This window comes from Siniperca chuatsi, linkage group LG14 (genome assembly GCF_020085105.1).
Source record: "Siniperca chuatsi isolate FFG_IHB_CAS linkage group LG14, ASM2008510v1, whole genome shotgun sequence".
Lineage (NCBI taxonomy): Eukaryota > Metazoa > Chordata > Actinopteri > Centrarchiformes > Sinipercidae > Siniperca > Siniperca chuatsi.
The window spans coordinates 10,245,822-10,265,592 of NC_058055.1; the positions used below are offsets into that span (position 1 = coordinate 10,245,822).

General features: G+C 41.6%; 1 protein-coding gene across 3 annotated transcripts in view; it reads left to right on the forward strand.

Moving 5' to 3' along the window:
• Positions 1-19,771, forward strand: part of LOC122888799 (Down syndrome cell adhesion molecule-like protein 1 homolog) — a 54,362-nt gene that overhangs the window by 10,625 nt on the left and 23,966 nt on the right. For all 3 annotated transcript variants that reach the window (XM_044223664.1, XM_044223665.1, XM_044223666.1), the window contains exons 3-5: positions 1,617-1,763; positions 18,553-18,699; positions 18,782-19,060. In XM_044223664.1, the coding sequence (XP_044079599.1) occupies positions 1,617-1,763; positions 18,553-18,699; positions 18,782-19,060 (573 nt within the window). The remainder of the gene's footprint in view (positions 1-1,616; positions 1,764-18,552; positions 18,700-18,781; positions 19,061-19,771) is intronic.

Consider the following 19,771-nt stretch of genomic DNA (forward strand, 5'->3'; position numbering starts at 1 on the left):
CAAACTGTCCTCTTGTGCCAGACTAAATATAGCCACAGCACACTTCTTTAATTATCTCTCATTAACAAACCTAATTGGTGCTTTCCATTGATTGGACCGCGTGAGGCTACTTTAATGAGTGAGACCTCATCTAAAGTAAAATAGTACGTCTGGGGGGTTGGGGTTCCTCCTGCTCTAGAACCAGCAGAGATACTGAAGAAACTGAATTTTACCAAACAGACAGTTACATCAAACTGCAGCTGGAGCAAAAGCTACAGCTGGATGATAGTTACACCGCATCTATTGTCTCCCCCCTTTCCCATCGTTCATTCAGGCCAGTCGGTCCCTCCCCCTTCCCTCCTGCCATCAACATCTGTTTTCATATTCTGCCTCCCAACACCGACCTGAACTAATACTCATATTCATTCTAATACTAATACAAGCGCCAAGTTGAGGATTTGAGCCAGGACCCTGTGCTGCATGCCAGCCGGTTGCTGCCTTCATTCCCACATGACCCTAAAGCCCGGCCTCAGGAGACGAGGGATTAGCACGAACCAAACATGCAGCCAGCGGCCTCTGTCGGCCCCCGGCAGCTCTGGTGCACAGGTTACGGTCAGACGGGATGTCGATGCTTTGTTTTGGGGTTCAGTCTTGCGGCTGCGGTGTTGCACTGCCATTGAACAATAATTGACAGGGGTCTAATTTGAATCAGCTTTACTGCTTCATGGCTAACAACAATTTCTATTCAAATTCACATAGGTGGTGGTTCATTCCATATTATTTCAAAAGAACTTGACAGATCTGTTTCAAATAATATGTAAATTTGCATGCACTTGCATGTGTTTCCCTCTTGCAGCAGGAATGTATGCATGCTGTCATCATGTCTGTTACTAGGGAAGGGATTCCAAACCAGTTTCTTAGCAACCTTCGGATACGTCCTAGCTTTTATGTGATTTTGCTAATGTGTCCCTGCTCATTCAACAGAGTGTAAAATATTGCATGAACATGCATAAACTGAAGCACCAATAACCCTTCAGTATACTTTGAATGTGCAGCTCACTCTGTCCCTCATGAAGTTCTGTACAAAAACAGTAGATCAGTGTTTCATGACGATGTCATGCCAAAGCTAGAAAATAATTTCCATGATTATCCCGCTTCATGGCGGCTTGCACCATTTGTGGTGAAAGTAGAGGCAGGATTAGAAGAGTTCAAACAATACACAGGAGTAGGCCAGTAATTTCCAATGAATAAATGTGGAGAGCTACGGTAATTGATGAAAGGGTGTTTTGCTCTGGAGTGTTAATGTGTTGGTTTTGATGATGTAAACAGGAGTAGATTATTGTTTGTCTGAGAACAGGACTGACACTGAACTACTGCGTGATTAAAAGGAGGTAGCCATGATGTTCATCCATTGTCAACACATCTTCTGGATAGATGATGGAAGATATTTTGTGTAGATCTTTAAATTTGACCAAAAAAATCCTGAAATCTATTTGTGTCTAGCTAGAAAAGCTTCTCAAACAACATTTAAACCATCATGGGTCACCACAGCTCAACTATTCAGTGGTAGGGAAATAATCTTGCCTTTTAAAGCTTGAGATATCAGCTATCTCAATATCTTTTGTGCGTTTTTGCAGTTTTCAGGGAGCCCTACACCGTGCGGGTGGCGGACCAGCGCTCAATGCGGGGCAACGTAGCTGTGTTCAAGTGCCTCATCCCGGCTGCCGTGCAGGAGTACGTCAGCGTCGTGTCCTGGGAGAGAGACACTGTTTCGATCGTCCCAGGTAGGACATCACATGAATGAATTTGGATCATCCAGGGGTGGGAAGGTTGATTTATTTCATAGCGTTAGATATGTCTTTATCCTCCATGTGTGTGTGTCTGATTGTGTGTGAGAACAGTTGATGCACCGCTGTGCTCAATGTTTGACCGAACTCTTAACTCGTGTCTTCTGTCTGCTCACTGTTCTGGATCACTGATCTGGTCCCCCTCCTCTCCTCCTCCTCCTCCTCCTCCTCCTCCTCCTCCTCCTCCTCCTCCTCCTCCTCCTCCTCCTCTTCCTTCCTCCCTGCTCGTATCTCCTCCCTCTCTCTCCTTCCTCTTCCTCCTCTTTTCACAGACATTTCCCTCTCTGCTATGACTGCTTTTTCATCTCATCACACAAATTTCCCCCCTAAAGACAATAATTATGATTGACAATGCATAAGACAGACTCTCTTCCAAGTCGCATGACTTTTCCACACTTTCTCCTCATCAGATCTATTTCTGTCCTCTCCCTGCTTGTCTTTACCACCATGTCCTTGAAGAACAGGGCCACAATTAGAGACTCAGGATGTCAATAGGACTGTGCCCCCACATTCATCTTCATTAACCTCATTTGTGTGCACAAGAGAGAGAAAAAGAGAAATGTAGTGTTCAGTCTTTTTGTCTGTTGTCGTTATTTGTGAATACATTATGAGGATTGTATTATGTGATTATACTGTATGTGTAGTGCAAAGTATGTTTGAGATGTATGCATGATTATGTTCTGCATTTAAAATGCTATAATAACAATGTAGGAGAGAAGGATGAGAGAAAGAGGAGACAAATGAACCGAAGGAAGAGAAGCAAGGAGGGTAGTAGGGCAAGAACGGCCTCAGGTCCTGGCAGATGGCGTTTTGTATTATATGTATGCAAAACACACAGACTCTGTGTCACACATACACATGCACCAAGGTTGCAGTATTTTGTTATTTTCAGACATTTCAGTGTGTTTTTTTTAGTTCATTTTTAGTTTTCATGTACAGTATTATAGTGTTTTACTGTACTTTGTATTACATTTTTGTCTTCAGTTTCCATCCTGGCAGAAAGCTGCTACATTAAGGAACTACATATTTTGGCTATTAACGCCGACAAAAATCACTTTTTTAAATTCAGTTTGATTAGATATTATTCTCAGATTTTTTTCACACACGTTCTTATTTGATTTTAGCTAAATACATGAAAATTGCACATATTGTGCACACATCAACCAGCCATTTTCTTGAATAAACGTTTCTGCTAACAAATTGTTGAATGAAATTTTAGTTTTTGTTCTTTGTTGTTTTCAAATGACATTTTTAAATCTACACAGATTAACAGTTCCCATCATATTTGGTTCACAGCGACAACATGACCTCCTATGATTCCTAAACATAAATATAGTTTAGTTTGATCTGGCTTGGATGTTCCCATCCTCTGTGTGTGTATTTATGTTTTTTTATGTATTGGGTGTTGCTGTGTATACTGTGTCATGAAGCTGCTGTGTGTAATTAGGGATATATAGGTCAGTTGATGAGCAGTGAGTGTGAGGATCAGATGTTGAACATGATGAGCTGCTCACTGAACTCAGCGTTCGTTTTTCCCACGACAGCAGCACACACAAACACAGCAAGCACTGTGTTCAACCTTGACCCTGACCTCCCCATTTATCAACATGGTGACCTCATCATCCTTACAGCCAATCAACGCAATCACTTATCTGCAACATAACCACGTCTGCAGAACAGTTCATAATCTGAATATTGTAAGTGCACTCTCACATGGATGCACAACAACATGCACGTGCACACTTGCAGTAAATATCTATATTCAGTGGATGCATGTGGTTAAATAAACAGTCCAATGAGAAACATTATTGATGCTGATCTCCTACTCCTCAGCTAACCATCTCTTTGAGTTACTCTAACATCGCCGGTCAAACTCTCTTTCTTCCTCTCTCTTCAGCTACATGGCCAGCAAAGGACTGTCTGGATGGGTCAAATGAAAATGTGAAAATTAAAATTGATTTTGTGACTGGAAGCTCTCTGCGTGCGAGTGAGTGGGTGGTTGCCTGTCTTGTCTGTCATTATTTCTTATGCTCGGCTTATGAAACACAGCAGGAGGAGTTGTCAAGTAAATCCATATATGTCTGTGTAAAGGTGCACACATGTACCTGTCTTTTTAAAACATTTATTCCATAATTTTCCTTACATGCTCATTCCTGTTCAGGAGGCAAAAGCCTATCCCAGCATGCACTGGGCAGAAGGCAGGGATTGGCGGCCGATCATACAGCGAAGAGAGATAGACAAACAATCACATGCAACTGACTTATTTGTTCAAATTAGCTGTCTCTGTGGTAACAAATACTCTGCTGAGGATGTTATCCGGTATTGTATTGATAAAGAGTGACATTGTCTGCTGAAATCCATTGCAAACAGCAAGTCAGTGCTGTCAACCATCACTGAATTTTCTTTGAATTTAAAAAAAAAACAATACTTTGTGTCAGGGTGTGCTGTGATTGGATAGTCACATCGTTGCAACACAGAAATAAAAAATTATCTGTTTTATTTTCCAGCAATGCATTTCAGCTGCAAATGTCTGTACAAAGGATAAGTGCTGGAGATGCCAAAACTGAGCTCCTCACTGCATTAGTTTTGAGTGAGGTATAGATATTGTTTACATATTCATTTTTAAAATTTTAATTGACTTCTATTGGAGGTATTGATGCATTCAAATTGTCTACCTTCAAAGCAACATTTGTGCCACTGCAGACCTGAGGCTGAATCCCACCACAGTTCCTTCCTGTGTCTCTCCTTGCTGATTCCCCACCATCTTAATACAAAGTCAGATTACAAAAGTGACCAGACTGCTCACTTTCCTTTGAATAAAAAAAGAAAAAGTGAATTGAAAAATTGTTCACTTCATCTTCACTTCATACCTGTGCCTTTGCACGGAGGAATCATTATGTGCAGACTCTGATCAGTAGCACAATCACATACCGGTCTGAAGGTTGAGTTGATGACATAACACACACGCAGCCTTGCCCTCTGAACCCCAACAGGTTCCATTTTGTCAAACACACATGTTTCCCATCTGGAGCCGTGTGTGTGTGTGTTTATGTGTGTGTGTGTGTGTGTGTGTCCTTGCCTGCCCCACTTTCCTGTCCAGCTAGGACAGTGACAGGGTTTAAGAGGGGAGGGGTGCAGGCAGACTGACCTATTTCCCTCTCACTTCCCCGTCCCATACCATCCCTGTAGTTAAGCATTGTGTGTGTGTGTGTGTGTGTGTGTGTGTGTGTGACCCTCATGAGACAATGCGAGTCTGAGCAGTGATCTGAAGGAGGAGAGCTGGCGCGGAGACAGAAAGATGGAGGGTTTGTGGACGGCATAAAAACAACAGTGGGACACAGATAGGGTTCAGCTTGCAGATCGAGGCCGTCAGTCTAACCAGCAGAAAGCTAATGAGTGGCTCCGATGAATAGAGACTGGACCAGCAGATGGCTGCGGCCACATGGTGGTCCACAGAAGATGCGCAAACATGCTCCATCTAATCCACCTGCCACACAGTTTGGTCTTGTTTATGTATTTGTACAGTAATTTGATACACATGGCCATAAAACCCAGTGCTGAAAAGAAATAATAGAAGGGAAAAAATTACAATGTATGGATAAGATTAGAAAAAACAAGATTAGAAAACTCTTCTTGCACACATGAACACTTCACCTACTCATCCGCAATACTCTAGTCTAGTTTAGTCCCTATTGTTGAAAGTAAAATGGATTGAATCTTTTCAACCTGACAGTGTATAAATACTGAGTTATCAGGCCTTAATGTGAACTAATGGGCGTCACCGGGTGGCGAGGTCACTTACAGGCTGCATTACAGATCAATCCTCTGCCCCTGGGGTCCCTGCTGGATGTCAAGCGGTTCAACAGAGACACAACAATACACAACCACACACACACACGCACTCACACACATATAGGGGTTGATTGGGCACACCTGAAAAATTACAGTTGAGTTTATCAATTTGTGGGATAAGCAAGTTACAGTAACTAAGCCAAACTGATTAGTTTGCAGAGTGACTTGAGATTGATGATGATGAATTGAGTGGCGCTCCATTTCTATATAACTACATCATAACTAGGGCTGCAACTAACGATTATTTTCATTATTGATTCATCGTTTTGTCTAAAAAATATTCTGAAAATTGTGAAAAATGCCCATTATGATTTCCCACAGCCCAAAGGGACATCGTCAAATGTTGTTTTGTTCAACTGACTGTCCAAAACCCAAAGATATTCAGTTTACAATGATATAAAACAGAGAAACGTATCAAATCACATTCCAGAAGCTGGAGCCAACAATTTTTTGACATTTTTGCTTGAAAAATGACAAAAACGATTCATGGATTACCAAAATAGTTGCCAATTAATTTGCTGTCGATTAACTAATCGATTAATCAACTAATTGTTGCAGCTCTAGTCACAACCACTGCGTCATAAGCAAATTATTAAATGAACAGGTTATAAAAATCTATTTTATTTTTATTTCTAAAAAATAATTTGCCACATACTGAACTGTAAAAAACAGAAACTAGAATTTGAAAGCAAAGCTTTGGAGAAGCAAATGCTGAAACACTAATTAGCAATAGTTTGCTTGTGAGTAATGTTTATAATAAAGTGCTCTCCATACAGCAAGCTCAGTTTAAAGTCGCAATCCATGAATAGTTCACAACACATCATATGTGTATATATATATACGTATATACAGCATATATGGCTCCAATATGTATTTGACAATTCTGATAGAAGTGTATATACAGTATATTCCCTTTATTCACACACACATACTGCAGCTTTTCCTCTAAGTAATTAAAAAGTTAGTGTCATAAGGCTCCACAGAGGTGCAGGCAGGAGAGAGGTGACAAAGGCAGAGGGACCTCATGGAGAGCAGTGGTGTGTTAGGACACGATGTGTGTTTGTAAATCTGTGCTTGTGCACTCAGAGCAGGAATACATTAATAGATACACTTGTCTGGGAGACCGCAGACTCTTGTAAACACTGGTCTGACACAGACACACACACACACATTCTCACGTCTACAAAGTACAAATGTACAAGCCTACACACATAACACACACACACACACACACATCCCCCTCAAAAGTAACACAATAAAGCCATTTACAGATTTTGCATGAACCTGCCTGAATATGGAGCGCTCATTAAACATTAACTCAGGATACATTAAGGCTGCACTCCGCTCTGCTGTGTGATGGCTGTCCTGTTGTGCTTGGGCTGCCTGGGTGCAGCAGGACGTGGAGTGACAGAGGAGGACAGGGAGCATCGACTGTCGCCCTCTGTCACCCCCACCCTCAAGTCTCACACCATCCCTCCCTCACCTCTCCCTCCTCTGTCCCTGCCTCTGTCCCACAAATGGCAGGCCATGGGGGTTAGTGCGGGACATTAATGAGTAAATCATGCAGCTGAAGGTGTCGCTATTATGTACATACACATGCAAAGATATGGAAGTCACACCAAAACTTAACAATGAGCAGCTTCTTGTAAAATGATCCACCTAAAAAATGACAAAGCAAAATGGAAATGTGGAAATGTATTAATTTTCAACCTCTAAAATCCAGTTTCCAATACAACAAAACAACACTTGTTCCGCAGTTTGCTCACCTCTGTCTTCTTTCACTTTCTCTTCTTTTTGCCCCTTTCACATTTGCCACAGTGTGCTGAGAGCTACTGAGAGCTGGAGGGCAGGAGCAGATGGGGTGCTGGCAGCCATCTTTTACTCAGTTAGGTTGAGTAGGCACGTGGGTGGGTGTGTAAATTAACACAAACAAGTGTGTATGTGTTTGTGTGTGTGTGCACGCGTTGTCTGTGTGTGTAAGGGGCACAATAGGCATAATTATCTCTGCTTGAGAGGCCCAGTTGGGGGGGGGGCTGGCGTGGAGAGGCGGAGTTCAACAATGGCTCAACCACGGGCTTTGTGTGTACAGAGCAGAGGGCTGACAAGTGTCGGCTATTATTGACTGTTTACACACTACTACACACGCCTGCTCACGTGCACATAACACAGAAATGTACACACTCTTTAGCTGCGGCCATCGCTCTCCCCTGCCTTTTTTCTCTTTGTGTCTCCATCAAACACACATGCAGTATGAGCGTGTTTACAGGGCCTCAGTGTATCAATGTCAATCAGTGTAAGAGGGAGAGATGGGAAATCCCCTGCAAGCACATCACTCTGACTGAAATCCGGCCACTATCTCACCCTTCAAGCCGTACTGTGTGAGAATATAACTGAGAGCGAGAGAGAGTTGGGGAAGTCTGGTTTGGATTTACACATTTCCAATCATGTGGCTGACAAGATAATTACAGTTTATTAAAACTGGGGTCCTATTTTCAGCTTTTGTCATTATTTCTATTGGTTATGATAACATGGCACTCGCCAAAGTAATTGCTGAGATCTGGGAACACAACAATAGTGCTACAACAAAGTCTGATGGGACAAACCTGATAAAATAAGACAGAGTTGTAATAAACTGGGGGGGGAAACACATGCTTCGTGGGATTAGTTTTAACTTACATGACACTTTTCTTTGTCTTTTCTTTTTTCTTTTCCTCGGAAAGTGCTATACAAATAAAGTCTATCGTTATTATTATTATTATTGCAGAAATCAGGTTATCTTCAGGAGTTGTAGAGTCTGACAGTAATTTAAAGACATTATTAACACTACAACTTAATAGACAAACTCCTGAGCTGACCAATAACACATAATTATTGAAGTACCAACATTATCAATCTCTTAATGACCTATATTTACTCATATTTCAATTTTCAATAAATGTCTATGAACGGGCAGGAGCTATAACAAACAGTGACATCTAACCAGAAGTTCAGCCAACTAAACCAAAAGCCCAGTAATCTTAACTGGTTTTACTGTAATTAAACCGGACAAATATGTCAGAAGTGAGCCAACATGAGACTGAAAACACATGCACTGATGTATGGAAGTTACATTTATTGTTATCAAGGTAATGTGGTAATTCATATAGATTTCAGGTCATATAGTCCAGTTTTTTGTTTTGTTTGTTTTTTAGTATTTTATCGGATGTAAGTAACCATATCATTTCTACTCACTGGCCCTGTAAAGGATAGTTGTTAATCTGCATTTCTAACCGCATCCAGAGTCGTTAAGGAAAGTGAACGCAGGAAGGCTTGTGTCAAGGCTTAGAGTAAAAGAGTTGGAGGGTTTATGTGGCCTGGATTGGGTTAAGAAATGGGATTTGAGTAAAGAGGTTTTACCCCTTTCCTCCCACTTTCTTCTTCTCTTTTGTTTAGGCTAGCGAAAGAGGGATTAGTGCAAGGAGATTACAGCAGGCTTTACTAAGAAACTGTATTTAAGGAAATGCTTATTCACTTAACAGCTTGGAGCAGTGGCAAGAAGTTTGGTTCTGATTTTCTTCCTCCATCTTCATTTCTGTTTTTCTCTCATTATGAAAGGCAGTGATTTTCTCTTAATCCTGTCATAAAACGTCCTAACTTTTAAGTATGGTCCCACCTTATTGTTTCTCAAATTTCCATCTGATTTCATGCGATTATTACAAATAGTCAGCAATAAAAATGTTGTAAACTTATAGTATAAATCTAAATAAATGTGTAATATGTGTAATAGCCATTCGATTTTTAGATAAGAAAAGATCTCGGGGAAATAAACACTAGAAACTGAAAGTGTATGCCAAAATCACATACTGTTAATGAAGCCCACAATAGATACACTCCAAAGTGTGATTTATTCTGGTATAGAGTGATAGATTTCACACTTTAGTGACCCTGATGGAGAGATTTCTTTTTTACAGTGTTTCTATGAATGCAGCTGGTTGTGCGGGGACCGTGCGGAGACGTGATGAGGGATCAAATGGGATCTCCGGTCGGTCATCCAAGTGCCATGTTCCTACATGACCTCTCAATCAGACCTATTGATCCGCCTCACTATTAGCTGTCCAAACACACATAAAGGCCTGATAAACATCGCAGGCCGTGATTGACTGCAGTGAGCGGGAAGGTGAGGGAGGTGAGCGGATCTGAAATGCTGTTTTGGGGTCAGTGTGATAGAAATGTCTGAGGTTGTGATGTTTCTCGGCTGTTGTTTGTGGTACATAAAAATGTTGTGTAAGTAAGTCAATAATTCAACATGGTTACATGCGTGTGAGCTGTTTGCTCTCTATGTTTCTCTCTACCGTACAACTCAGTTAAGACTTCAGTCAACAATTCAGCGTATTGTATATACAATAGGGAGGATAGAGAGCAAATAGCAGTCACTGTTTTCTTTGTGGACCAATAACAATAAAGAAAATCTAGGGTCAGTCTGAGCAGGTCTTTTTCACTCCAAAATGTAAGTTTAATATTGTGCAGATGCAACGATGGGATGGTTTCCTGCAAAGAGTGACATTGGCCCCAGTTTGTGTCTATAGTAATGTACAGTATATGTACATTCAGTAGGAAATGTGATGATGTGATATCTAGCAGGATGCTGGAGGCTCTCCAAAAATTATTTTCATTATCGATTAATCTGCCAATCATTTTTTAATTTTTAATAATTAATCGTACAGTGTCAGAAAATAGTTAAAAATACAGCAATCACAAGTTTCACAAAGCCCAAGTTGTCCAACCAACAGTCCACAACCCAAAGATATTTGATTTAGTATTATAGTGGACTAAGACAACCAGCAAAAATTTATGATAAAATTGATGATGAAAACATCAATATTTGGTGTTGATCAACTAACCAATTAATCGACTAATTGTTTCAGCGTTAATCCCAGTTTGCCCTGGAGTGGTCAAAAGCCTATGAGAGGGCTAACACACACAAGGCACACAACCATTCACACCTACAGGCAGAGTCTTCAGTTCACCTAACCTGCATGCAAACTCCACACAAACATCTATATGGTCACCTGGATAACGTCTGCACCTTGAGCAGTATAGTAACTGTGAGCTATAGATTAAAAATAAGAGGTTTTGAAAGAGGCTGACCAGGCCTTCTTCCTGTTTGGCAGATGCGGTGCAGATTCAAACTGGAATGTGACTAAGTACATTTTCAAATAAACTTCCTCTCAACTAGCTACACACTGTTAAAAAGCTGCTTATATATTAAAGCATCAGTAATAATAATTTTGATACATCAAGTGCTTCAAGGTTTTTAATGCAGTACTTTTACTTCTACGAAAGTAAAGAATAGTACTTTACCCACTGGATGTCATTTTGCAGAGGCATGTGACACACTTTCAAACTATCTTCAAATCAGTGATTACTGCCTCTAAGGTGGAACACAGACAATTTACACACCATTTTGTACTGGCAGGTTACTGTTGATGTCTCTATGATGTGATGATGATGATTTCTGCAGTTTAATTTAGGTAAATGTGATATTGTGATATTTGATACTTTGATTCTGAGTATAGTTATGGTCATTTTGGCATGCTGTTGGGGATTTCATCTGTCCTTTCTGGTAAACACTGTAAATGTAAATGTATGTGTGTGTGTGTGTGTGTGTGTGTGTGTGTGTGTGTGTGTGTGTGTGGCAGCAGTTAAGCTCTATCTCTCTCTCTCTCTCCATGCTGGGCAGTGACACTCCTCTGCCACCAGCACTCTAATAGGGAGGGACCAGGCAGCTCACTCAGTGCCGCTAATGCAGCTCACTGCCCCGGGCCATGGGCTAAGCTGGAGTACACCGCATCACACACACACACACGCAAACACACACACATGATGGCAGACACACACCATATATCCAACTCGGTCTCTTATCTGCTGCTAAATCAAAACAAGGTGGAGGGGCGAGAGCTTTTTGCCGTTGGATGTTTATTTTTACTGAGTGACATTATTTAAAGAACAGCATCGCTTCAGTGTTTAAGCTTTAGTGTGCACAGTTCAATAAGAGTTAATGGGATATCCAGTTGAGGGTAGGTGTTTGGACCATGGTGGCACACTTCTGTGTGGTACGGTGCATCGGGATCTGTGTGTGTATGTGTGTGTGTGTGTGTGTGTGTATATGTGGTTTCTCTAATTATCACTGCTGTCCCAGATGTCACCAAGCACATGAAACACACGTCATGAATAATGGAGTCCTATTGCTACATCTCTCCCCATTTCTCTTCTATCCTCCCACCCTCTTCCCCTCCATCCCTCGTTTCCTCTGATGCTTCTACTGATGCTTAATCTCCTCAGCGCTCGCTCTATCTGAGATGGTCCATTTAGCTTTATGCAGCATCGTCGGCCTGTCTGGTTAGGATGGGTTTATGGGGGGGAACATGGCGTCTCTGCAGCATTGCGTTGAGTTATATCTACGCAAACGACGCCTTTTGCATACGATCGGTTTTATGTCTGTCCCTGACTGTCCATTCAGCCTCTCAATAGGCCGCCCCACCCCTCTGCATCATCCCCTCCCCCAGTGTTTACTGTTTAAAGTCACACAGGGCAAATTGGGACAGAGCAGCCAGTGAAGCAGAAGAGACATGGTCCCATCACAGTGGAAACTGGACTCGGCTCTGTCTGTCTACTCTGTCTCATTCCTGTCTCTCTCTCTGCCTCTCCTCAACCTCCACCTTTGTCTGCTCCTCACCTCTGTCCCCTCAACTTTGTAACATCCACTTTGCTCACAGTGAGTCGGTGTACAACACAACACAACACAGTGGCAAGGGGTAGGGGCAGGGAGAACATGATTGAAAGACGTGGTAAGCAGTCAGAATTGGTTAGGAAAGAGGACAGCAGTTAGGATTAGACAGTGAAGCGTGGCTTTTTAATGAAAACATGACAGAGCTTCTTCGATGTCTTGCATCTCGCCCCCCTTCCAGAAAATGAACAGGCAACAGAGAAGAAGCGAGAGGGAGAAAGAGAGGATTGAATGCTGAGATTCAGATATTGCTCATGCAGTGTTAGTCTTAACCAGCAGCGTGACTCGTGCTCCGTCTGAAGAGTTTGGTCACGTTAACAAAGTCTCTTTTATGGAGGAGATGCAGCGGGGTGAGCTCCCATTGCACAATTTGTTGTTACACATCAGTTGTGCCAATAAAACCTGCTTTGAATATGAATTGAAAGGAGTTAAGAGGGTGCCATTCATAGATGTTAAGTAAGTGCAGCAGAATAAAAGCCAGGAAAGTGTATATATTTAATTGGCTGACACCTGCTTCTACTTGGGCTTTTAATGTACACAGCAGAGAGAGGAAAGGGAGGGTGGAGTGGGCTCTCGCTTTGAATACAGATGCAACACCCCTTTTTTTGCATAAAGGTTTGAAAGGAGGGGTGAACACAGACATGTACTGTTACCTCCTCCACCGTTTACCCTCCATCTCCCTCTGCTTTTCTCCCCTACTGTCTTTTCTTCTCTTCTCCACTCATTCCTCCTAAATCAGGTTATTCAGTCCAACAGTGCTGATTTTCTGCTTTAACACATTCTTCTGCTGCAAAACTGGACCACTGCCATTCACTGACTCCACTGTGCTAATTTTATTATATAGTTTATTGTTTTTCATTCCAGCAGGGAAATATTTTTTGTCCTATTTTAAGCCCAGTAGGTGTTTTAATGTATGTGTGTGTGTGTGTGTGTGTGTGTGTCTAGCATGTCTGCATTTGTGAGCACCAAGCATATTCCAGCACCGCAGAGAATATCTCCGGAATATGCTGCTTTTTTTTCTTTCTTCTTCTTTCTGTGACAGTCACAAGTCTTTGATCCGCTCCTCCTTCCCTCTCTCGTCTCACCTTCTTTCAAATTCTTCTCTGCAACTTGCCGTTGAGTGCAGTGGTATAAGGCAGAGGTACAGACATTTTTCTAACGTCTAGCTCAGAATATCGCCCATCTTTTTTGACAACTTAAAATTAGTCTGTCGTTCAGAGGATTATCATTTATTTCCCAAATTACGATGACTAACTAAATCGTGACGTTCATGTATGTGTTAATTTATGTTTGTGTGTATCAGTGTTTTGGAGACATTTGCAGCTTTCAATGGTTTATGGTTTATTGGTAAAAAATAATTTAGTTTACAGGGTAAGACTCCCTCACAACACTGGTTGTGAGTTCAAATTTTAGAACAACTGTACATGGCTGTTTTTATAAACAATGTCCAGTAGAGGAAAATGACGCATTATCTTTTATTTTATGTTCACTCTTCATCCACAACCCTGCAAAATGTGTCTACACAAAGGCAGACGCACTGTACGTCTATGTGTAATAGAATATGTGATGTGCATTAGTGAAATCAGAATGGTAACCGTTTGAATTTGTTTTTTGAGTCAATTTCCTTCTAATCTTCTAACTTTAGACCACATCTCTTTAATGGATAAACAAGTTGTGCTGTAGGCGTCTATCTGAGGATTTATACTGTTGTCAGTTTGTGGAGGAGTGAAACCTCTGCTTTGGCACATTTTCTCCTTGTGCTAGCTTATAGTCCTCATAATGAGCAGTGAAAATACACTAACCTTCATTTAACTGGGAGAGCCCTTCAAGGCAAGGAACCACTTCCTCTGACCATCAACGGTGTTGAGTAAGATGGAGACACCAGGGATCAGATTGTAGTGATCTGCCAGAAGGAAAATAGGGATGTGCGTTTGATTGCTCATTAGCCTTTTCCAAACTGATTAGATATGGGTTGACTGTGTTTTGACTCAGAGCTGTGAGTGCTGCATGATCATACAGTCAGTTTGTATTTTTATTTTTTGTACACAGGAAAAGTATTTTAGATAGGTCAGTGTCATAAGATAATTCCTGCTGAGAGAGGATAAAGGTTGTCTCCTAAAATAGACTAGTCTAGATAGTGTGGAAATTTGCCCCTCTGAAGCATGTAGGTCAGATTCACTTTCAAGAGCTAAATTAGTTTCCTGTTGAGGGTAGAGAAGTTTCCGAACTGCACACAAAACTCCCAATAAACAGGCCCCAAGTAATTTTATAACTTGTTTTTTTCTGTGAATAGGTGAGACTCACAACCTCATGTCGACATCCAACACACACCTTTGCTCTGAAGGTTTAAAAGCTAAATAAGTTCCTTATTTCAGGCACAGAATTGGAATAAACTGCCTATGAAACCAGCAAACTTCAGATTGAGACTCAGGAAATGGGAAAACTAAAAGAAAGTGTGTTATGTTGTATGTTTTTGGGAAAATATTTGTGATTGGATACAAAACCCACTTGCTTCTGAAAAGCTATATTTAGCAACTTCATATTGATGCTATTTTGTCCCCATTAATTTCACTGACATCTACCACCAATTCACTGTTATGATTTTTTGAGTCGTGCAACACAGAGTGTTTCACTGTTTCATCCTTGATGATTGTAAACACGTTGTGCTTTAATAATTGCTGAAAGTACACCGAAATCGTAACAGGATGGCAGTGAGAAGACCCTAGCAACAGGGAGAGGATGAAGAAAGCGTGAGAGTGGGAGGGAGGGGGAAAGATGCAGAACATCAATAAATAATGGCCCCACTGAGGAGGTGGAAATATGGGCCTCGTTATCTTTGCGCCGACGCCTTCATTTGCATGTGAGAAAATGAGGCTGCTACGAACTCGCACACACGGTGCACTCACACACACGCACACACTCTTGGACCCACACAGGCTACAGTATATCCTATTTATAGACTCTCTGTTATGCTTTTATTTTTTCCTGTTCTCTCTTGCACATTTATACTTCCATTATTTTCCCTTTTCTTTCCTCCACTTTGGAATTAGTCATAGCAGCAGGTCTGGCCTGTTGTGTTACTGCGAGGCCATGGGCATTAAAAAAAAAAAGTGAAAGCAAACTTTTATTACACAAGAGAGGTTCGCTAAGGACATACAGTGTGATCAATCTGAGTAATGACACTTTTTTACATTACATACATAGAAACATAGCTAACAGTTGGAGTATACACACACACACAGTCACAGGGTGGCTGCCCAGTACTGCCACTGAGCTGTCACAAGAGCAGTTGCATTTTAAATGCCTTGCTCATGCGTTTCACTCATTTACTAAAGCCTTTTACCTGGTCTGTGGATTTGAATCAGCTTCAAATAAATGTGTGTTACATAAAGCATAAAGGTAGATACCAATTGGACTAAAATAGGGGAAATAATCTTGTTTTTGCTGATAGGAAAAAATAAAATATCCAATTTTCTAAAATGTATAATTAAAATATTGTGTTTCTTTGTTTTTAACTGTAAATTTAACATTTTTGTAAAGATTGAGAATAATAAACATTTGAAAGTTTCAGTTTTTCTGTAAATTTAACATTTTTTTCCTGTCAAAAATACACATCATTTTCCTGATTTAGCACTTTTAAGTAAAGATTAAAACATTTCCCCTCTGGACACCATCTGCATCAGGAAAACATGAACAATTTTACTCTATTTTTTTTCCATGAATGGGTCTCATTGAGACTCTGACCGAACTCATACAAAATCCAACAATGTTGACGTCCTCTAGGCAATACAGCTTCTTTCAAAAATCTTCTTTCTGGGTGAAAGAACTCTTTAAAGAACTATTCATAGTGAAAAATACTTAAACGTGTAAATGCTTCCTTCAGAGCTTTTTTGAGGATCCATGAGTGCTTTCATTTTTTTACCTAATGGTCCTTTTGGTTTCTTTTTGCTAAACAAAAAGCTCACATGATAGTTTTAATAGCTATCAAAAGATAACTATTAAAACAACGGTCAACACACCAGAAAAAGCTGCACAATCCCTCCTAAATTTGCATGCCTCAGTCTATTTTTGGTTTTTGGTGAAGGTCTTTTATATAGAAACTGCACAAAACCATTTGGATCTGTTGTTTTGCTCCATGTAAAGAACCATGTCTGATGGCACAGTTGATCAGCAGTTTCCCCTGTTGCTCAAAAGGAAGAAGGCGTTATGGGTACAATCCCAAATAGGGCCTTTCTCTGTGGAGTTTGTGTTCACATTTCTTCCAATTCGATTGAACAAAACAACATACATGTTTGAGATATATTCCTAGATGTTTAGTGCATATGGATGAGTTAAAGTGGAGGACAAATGACAGGTTTACTTACTTACTAAAGTAAGTAAATACTTGCCAAATAAAATTGTCATAACCTTAGAGAGAGACTGTAGCATTCCAGTATCATGTGAATGTGGCACAATTGGAAAAAAAATTAGCAACACTAGCAACCGTTTTCTACTCGGAGCGCCTACATGCATGCATGTCTGCATGTTTTGCTGCAGCTGTGTGTGTGTGTCCATGTCTATGTGTGTGTGTGTGTGTGTGTGTGTGTGTGCGTGCGTGCGTGTGTGTGTAACGCACATTAACTCTGTTTCTCGTTATCTAGTCAAGTCAGCATGAATAAAAGCTGAGAGAGCACAGTGATTTAGTAATTAATATTTTACTCTGTCTGCCACTCTGCTTAGAGACAGTGAGAGAGGAATAGGGTGAGAGAGAAGAGGGTTCACACAAACAGATGAAGAGTCGACTAAAGATAAACTGATAGACTGATTCTATGTACAAGCCAGTCAGTTAAGATGGACAGATAGTAAGGGAAAAAATGTGATGCACATTGTGTAATCAGTGTTTTTTCTGAGGCGTTGCTGCAGATGGGATGAATTCCATCCCCTGCTGAAGACTGTAAGTGTGGCTTTGACAGATCCAGCTGACTCTCTCTCTCTCTCTCTCCCTCTCTCTCTCCCTGCCTATGTCAGAGTGTTGTGACAGGCGAGTCGTCGGTGTTGTGGGAGTAGCAGTCTTAAAGTGCTCATTATCCTGTAAGGCTTCATTCTTGGGGGCAAACAAAGGCTGCTGTGAAATTGCATCCTGTGCCTCCTCTCGGGTCATGCAGTATATTCCATGCAAACACATGCACAGTCCATAACTGCTACCTTCAGTATTCCTCAACCCTCCACAAGATCTCAACAAACAAACACAGTGCTTGTAGATAAAATATTGATGCTGATAAACATGCAGGTGCACCTGAACGCAGCCAATCCAGCTGTTGGCCTGTAGCTTAGATGCTAAAAGACACAGGTGATAGCTGATGTTTACAAAACTAAATTAACCTTATTGTATAGCGGCAGCCATTTTGAAATACAGTATGTCCCACTTACATTAAGCTGTGAGACAATTGCTGTTGCATTTGTTTAAAGGTCCGATGAACTCTATATGGCGTCATTAATGTGATGTATTTCCATTTGATACATTGATTTATACAAAAGTTTTTCAGTGGAGAATCTGTCAGATGTTTGTGCTTCATGGCAAATGGGTGTCATGACGTTCGGAAATAAGGTCCAAACTATCTAAATAACCACGGTTCTCTGAGTAGCATAAAATGTGAGACACGAAACAAATTCTATGAAAGAGAACAGTCAGCTTTCATCACACAGTGGCACACTCGATCTCTAGCCTTCCATTTTTGCCACCACACTTGAAAGGAAGAACATTTAGATAGTAGCAGTAGTAGAGTTTAGTTTGGTGATGATACTGTGGTTCATAAGAATTTTACATTGTGTGCAGAGGGACAGTAAATCTGTCTCTGGTCTGTCTATGGGTGGTGTAAGTGACCGCTGTGTGTCCTCCAGGCCTTGAAAGAGTGCCAGGTTTTGGGAAGCAACATTATCAGGCAGGTAGTGCCAACTGTTCTGGCAGCTGTTTGTTCTCAGCACAATACGGTTTTGCAATGAGCACAATGCATTTGTAGCAGAACGATCATCTTAGTGCAGGTTTTTAACTGGATGTTTCTGTCTGTCAGCAGACAGTTTTCCTTTGGGGAAATTAATGTAAGTCTTTACTGAATGTGCCTTCCCCAGGTAACAGGTTCTCGCTGACCTCCTTCGGGGCTCTTTACATCTCTGATGTTCAGAAGGAGGATGCCCTCTCCACATACCGATGCATCACCAAACATAAGTACAGCGGCGAGACGCGCCAAAGCAATGGAGCCAGGCTCTCTGTAATGGGTGAGCAGCTTGGTGTTTGCTCATGTTAGTCTGATATTTCTCTTTGTCTTGACAAAAAAATAACCCTATCTCTGCCCTCCAGACCCCAGCGAATCCTCACCCACCATCCTGGACAGTTTCCAAGCACGGGAGGTGTACGCAGGCCAGAGTATCGAGCTCCCTTGCACAGCGGGAGGTTACCCCAGCCCCACTGTGCGCTGGCTGAAAGATGGTCGCCCGCTGCCCTCGGATGCCCGCTGGACACGGCGTTTGACAGGGCTGACCATCAGTGACCTGAGGCAGGAGGACAGTGGCAGCTACGCATGCGAGGTCACCAACAGTTTTGGCTCGAAGGAGGTGTCTGGACAGCTTCACGTTATAGGTGTGTGAGCACAGCTACACACACATTCGCAAACAACCTGACAGACTGCCACACTGTCTTCTCAGCCTGGCAAACGGACACATTCACAAACTCCTCTCCTTTTGGTTTGAGGCACACATATAAGTCGCACCTAGAGTGTGTCTGTAACAAACATGTGTGTGAGCTGTATGATGCCCCGTCATATCAAGTTTCAGAAAGAGAGACAGGGAAATAATTCACAGAGACTGAATCCATAACACAGCTGCCAGCACCATTCACCATCAGAGAGAAGGAGGGTGAGTAAGACGGAGATAAATACGAGGGGTCACAGAGGGGACGATCAGACATCCAGACAGTGCTGGAATGACATTATCTACAATGTAATAACAAGATAATAAGAGAGGCAGAGATAAATGTACATTGTGTAAAGTATACAAAGAAACAAAGAGCGGGAGAAGGCGAGACAGAGGGAGAGAATAGAGAGGCAGTAGGCTTTGCCAGTGGGCACATCATGGCAGCACACTCTGTGACTCTGACAGGGTGAGGGGGGGTTGGGAGGCACAGAGATGCCCCCCAGCACACACCACCAGCTGCCTTATTGCTCACTGACATTTTCGCACACACACATACACACATGTACATACGCACTCTCTCTGTCACACACAAAAACAGACAGACACACTTACACACACAAGTGGACAGAGATGTGAAGAGATATCTCCAGCTGCTTTT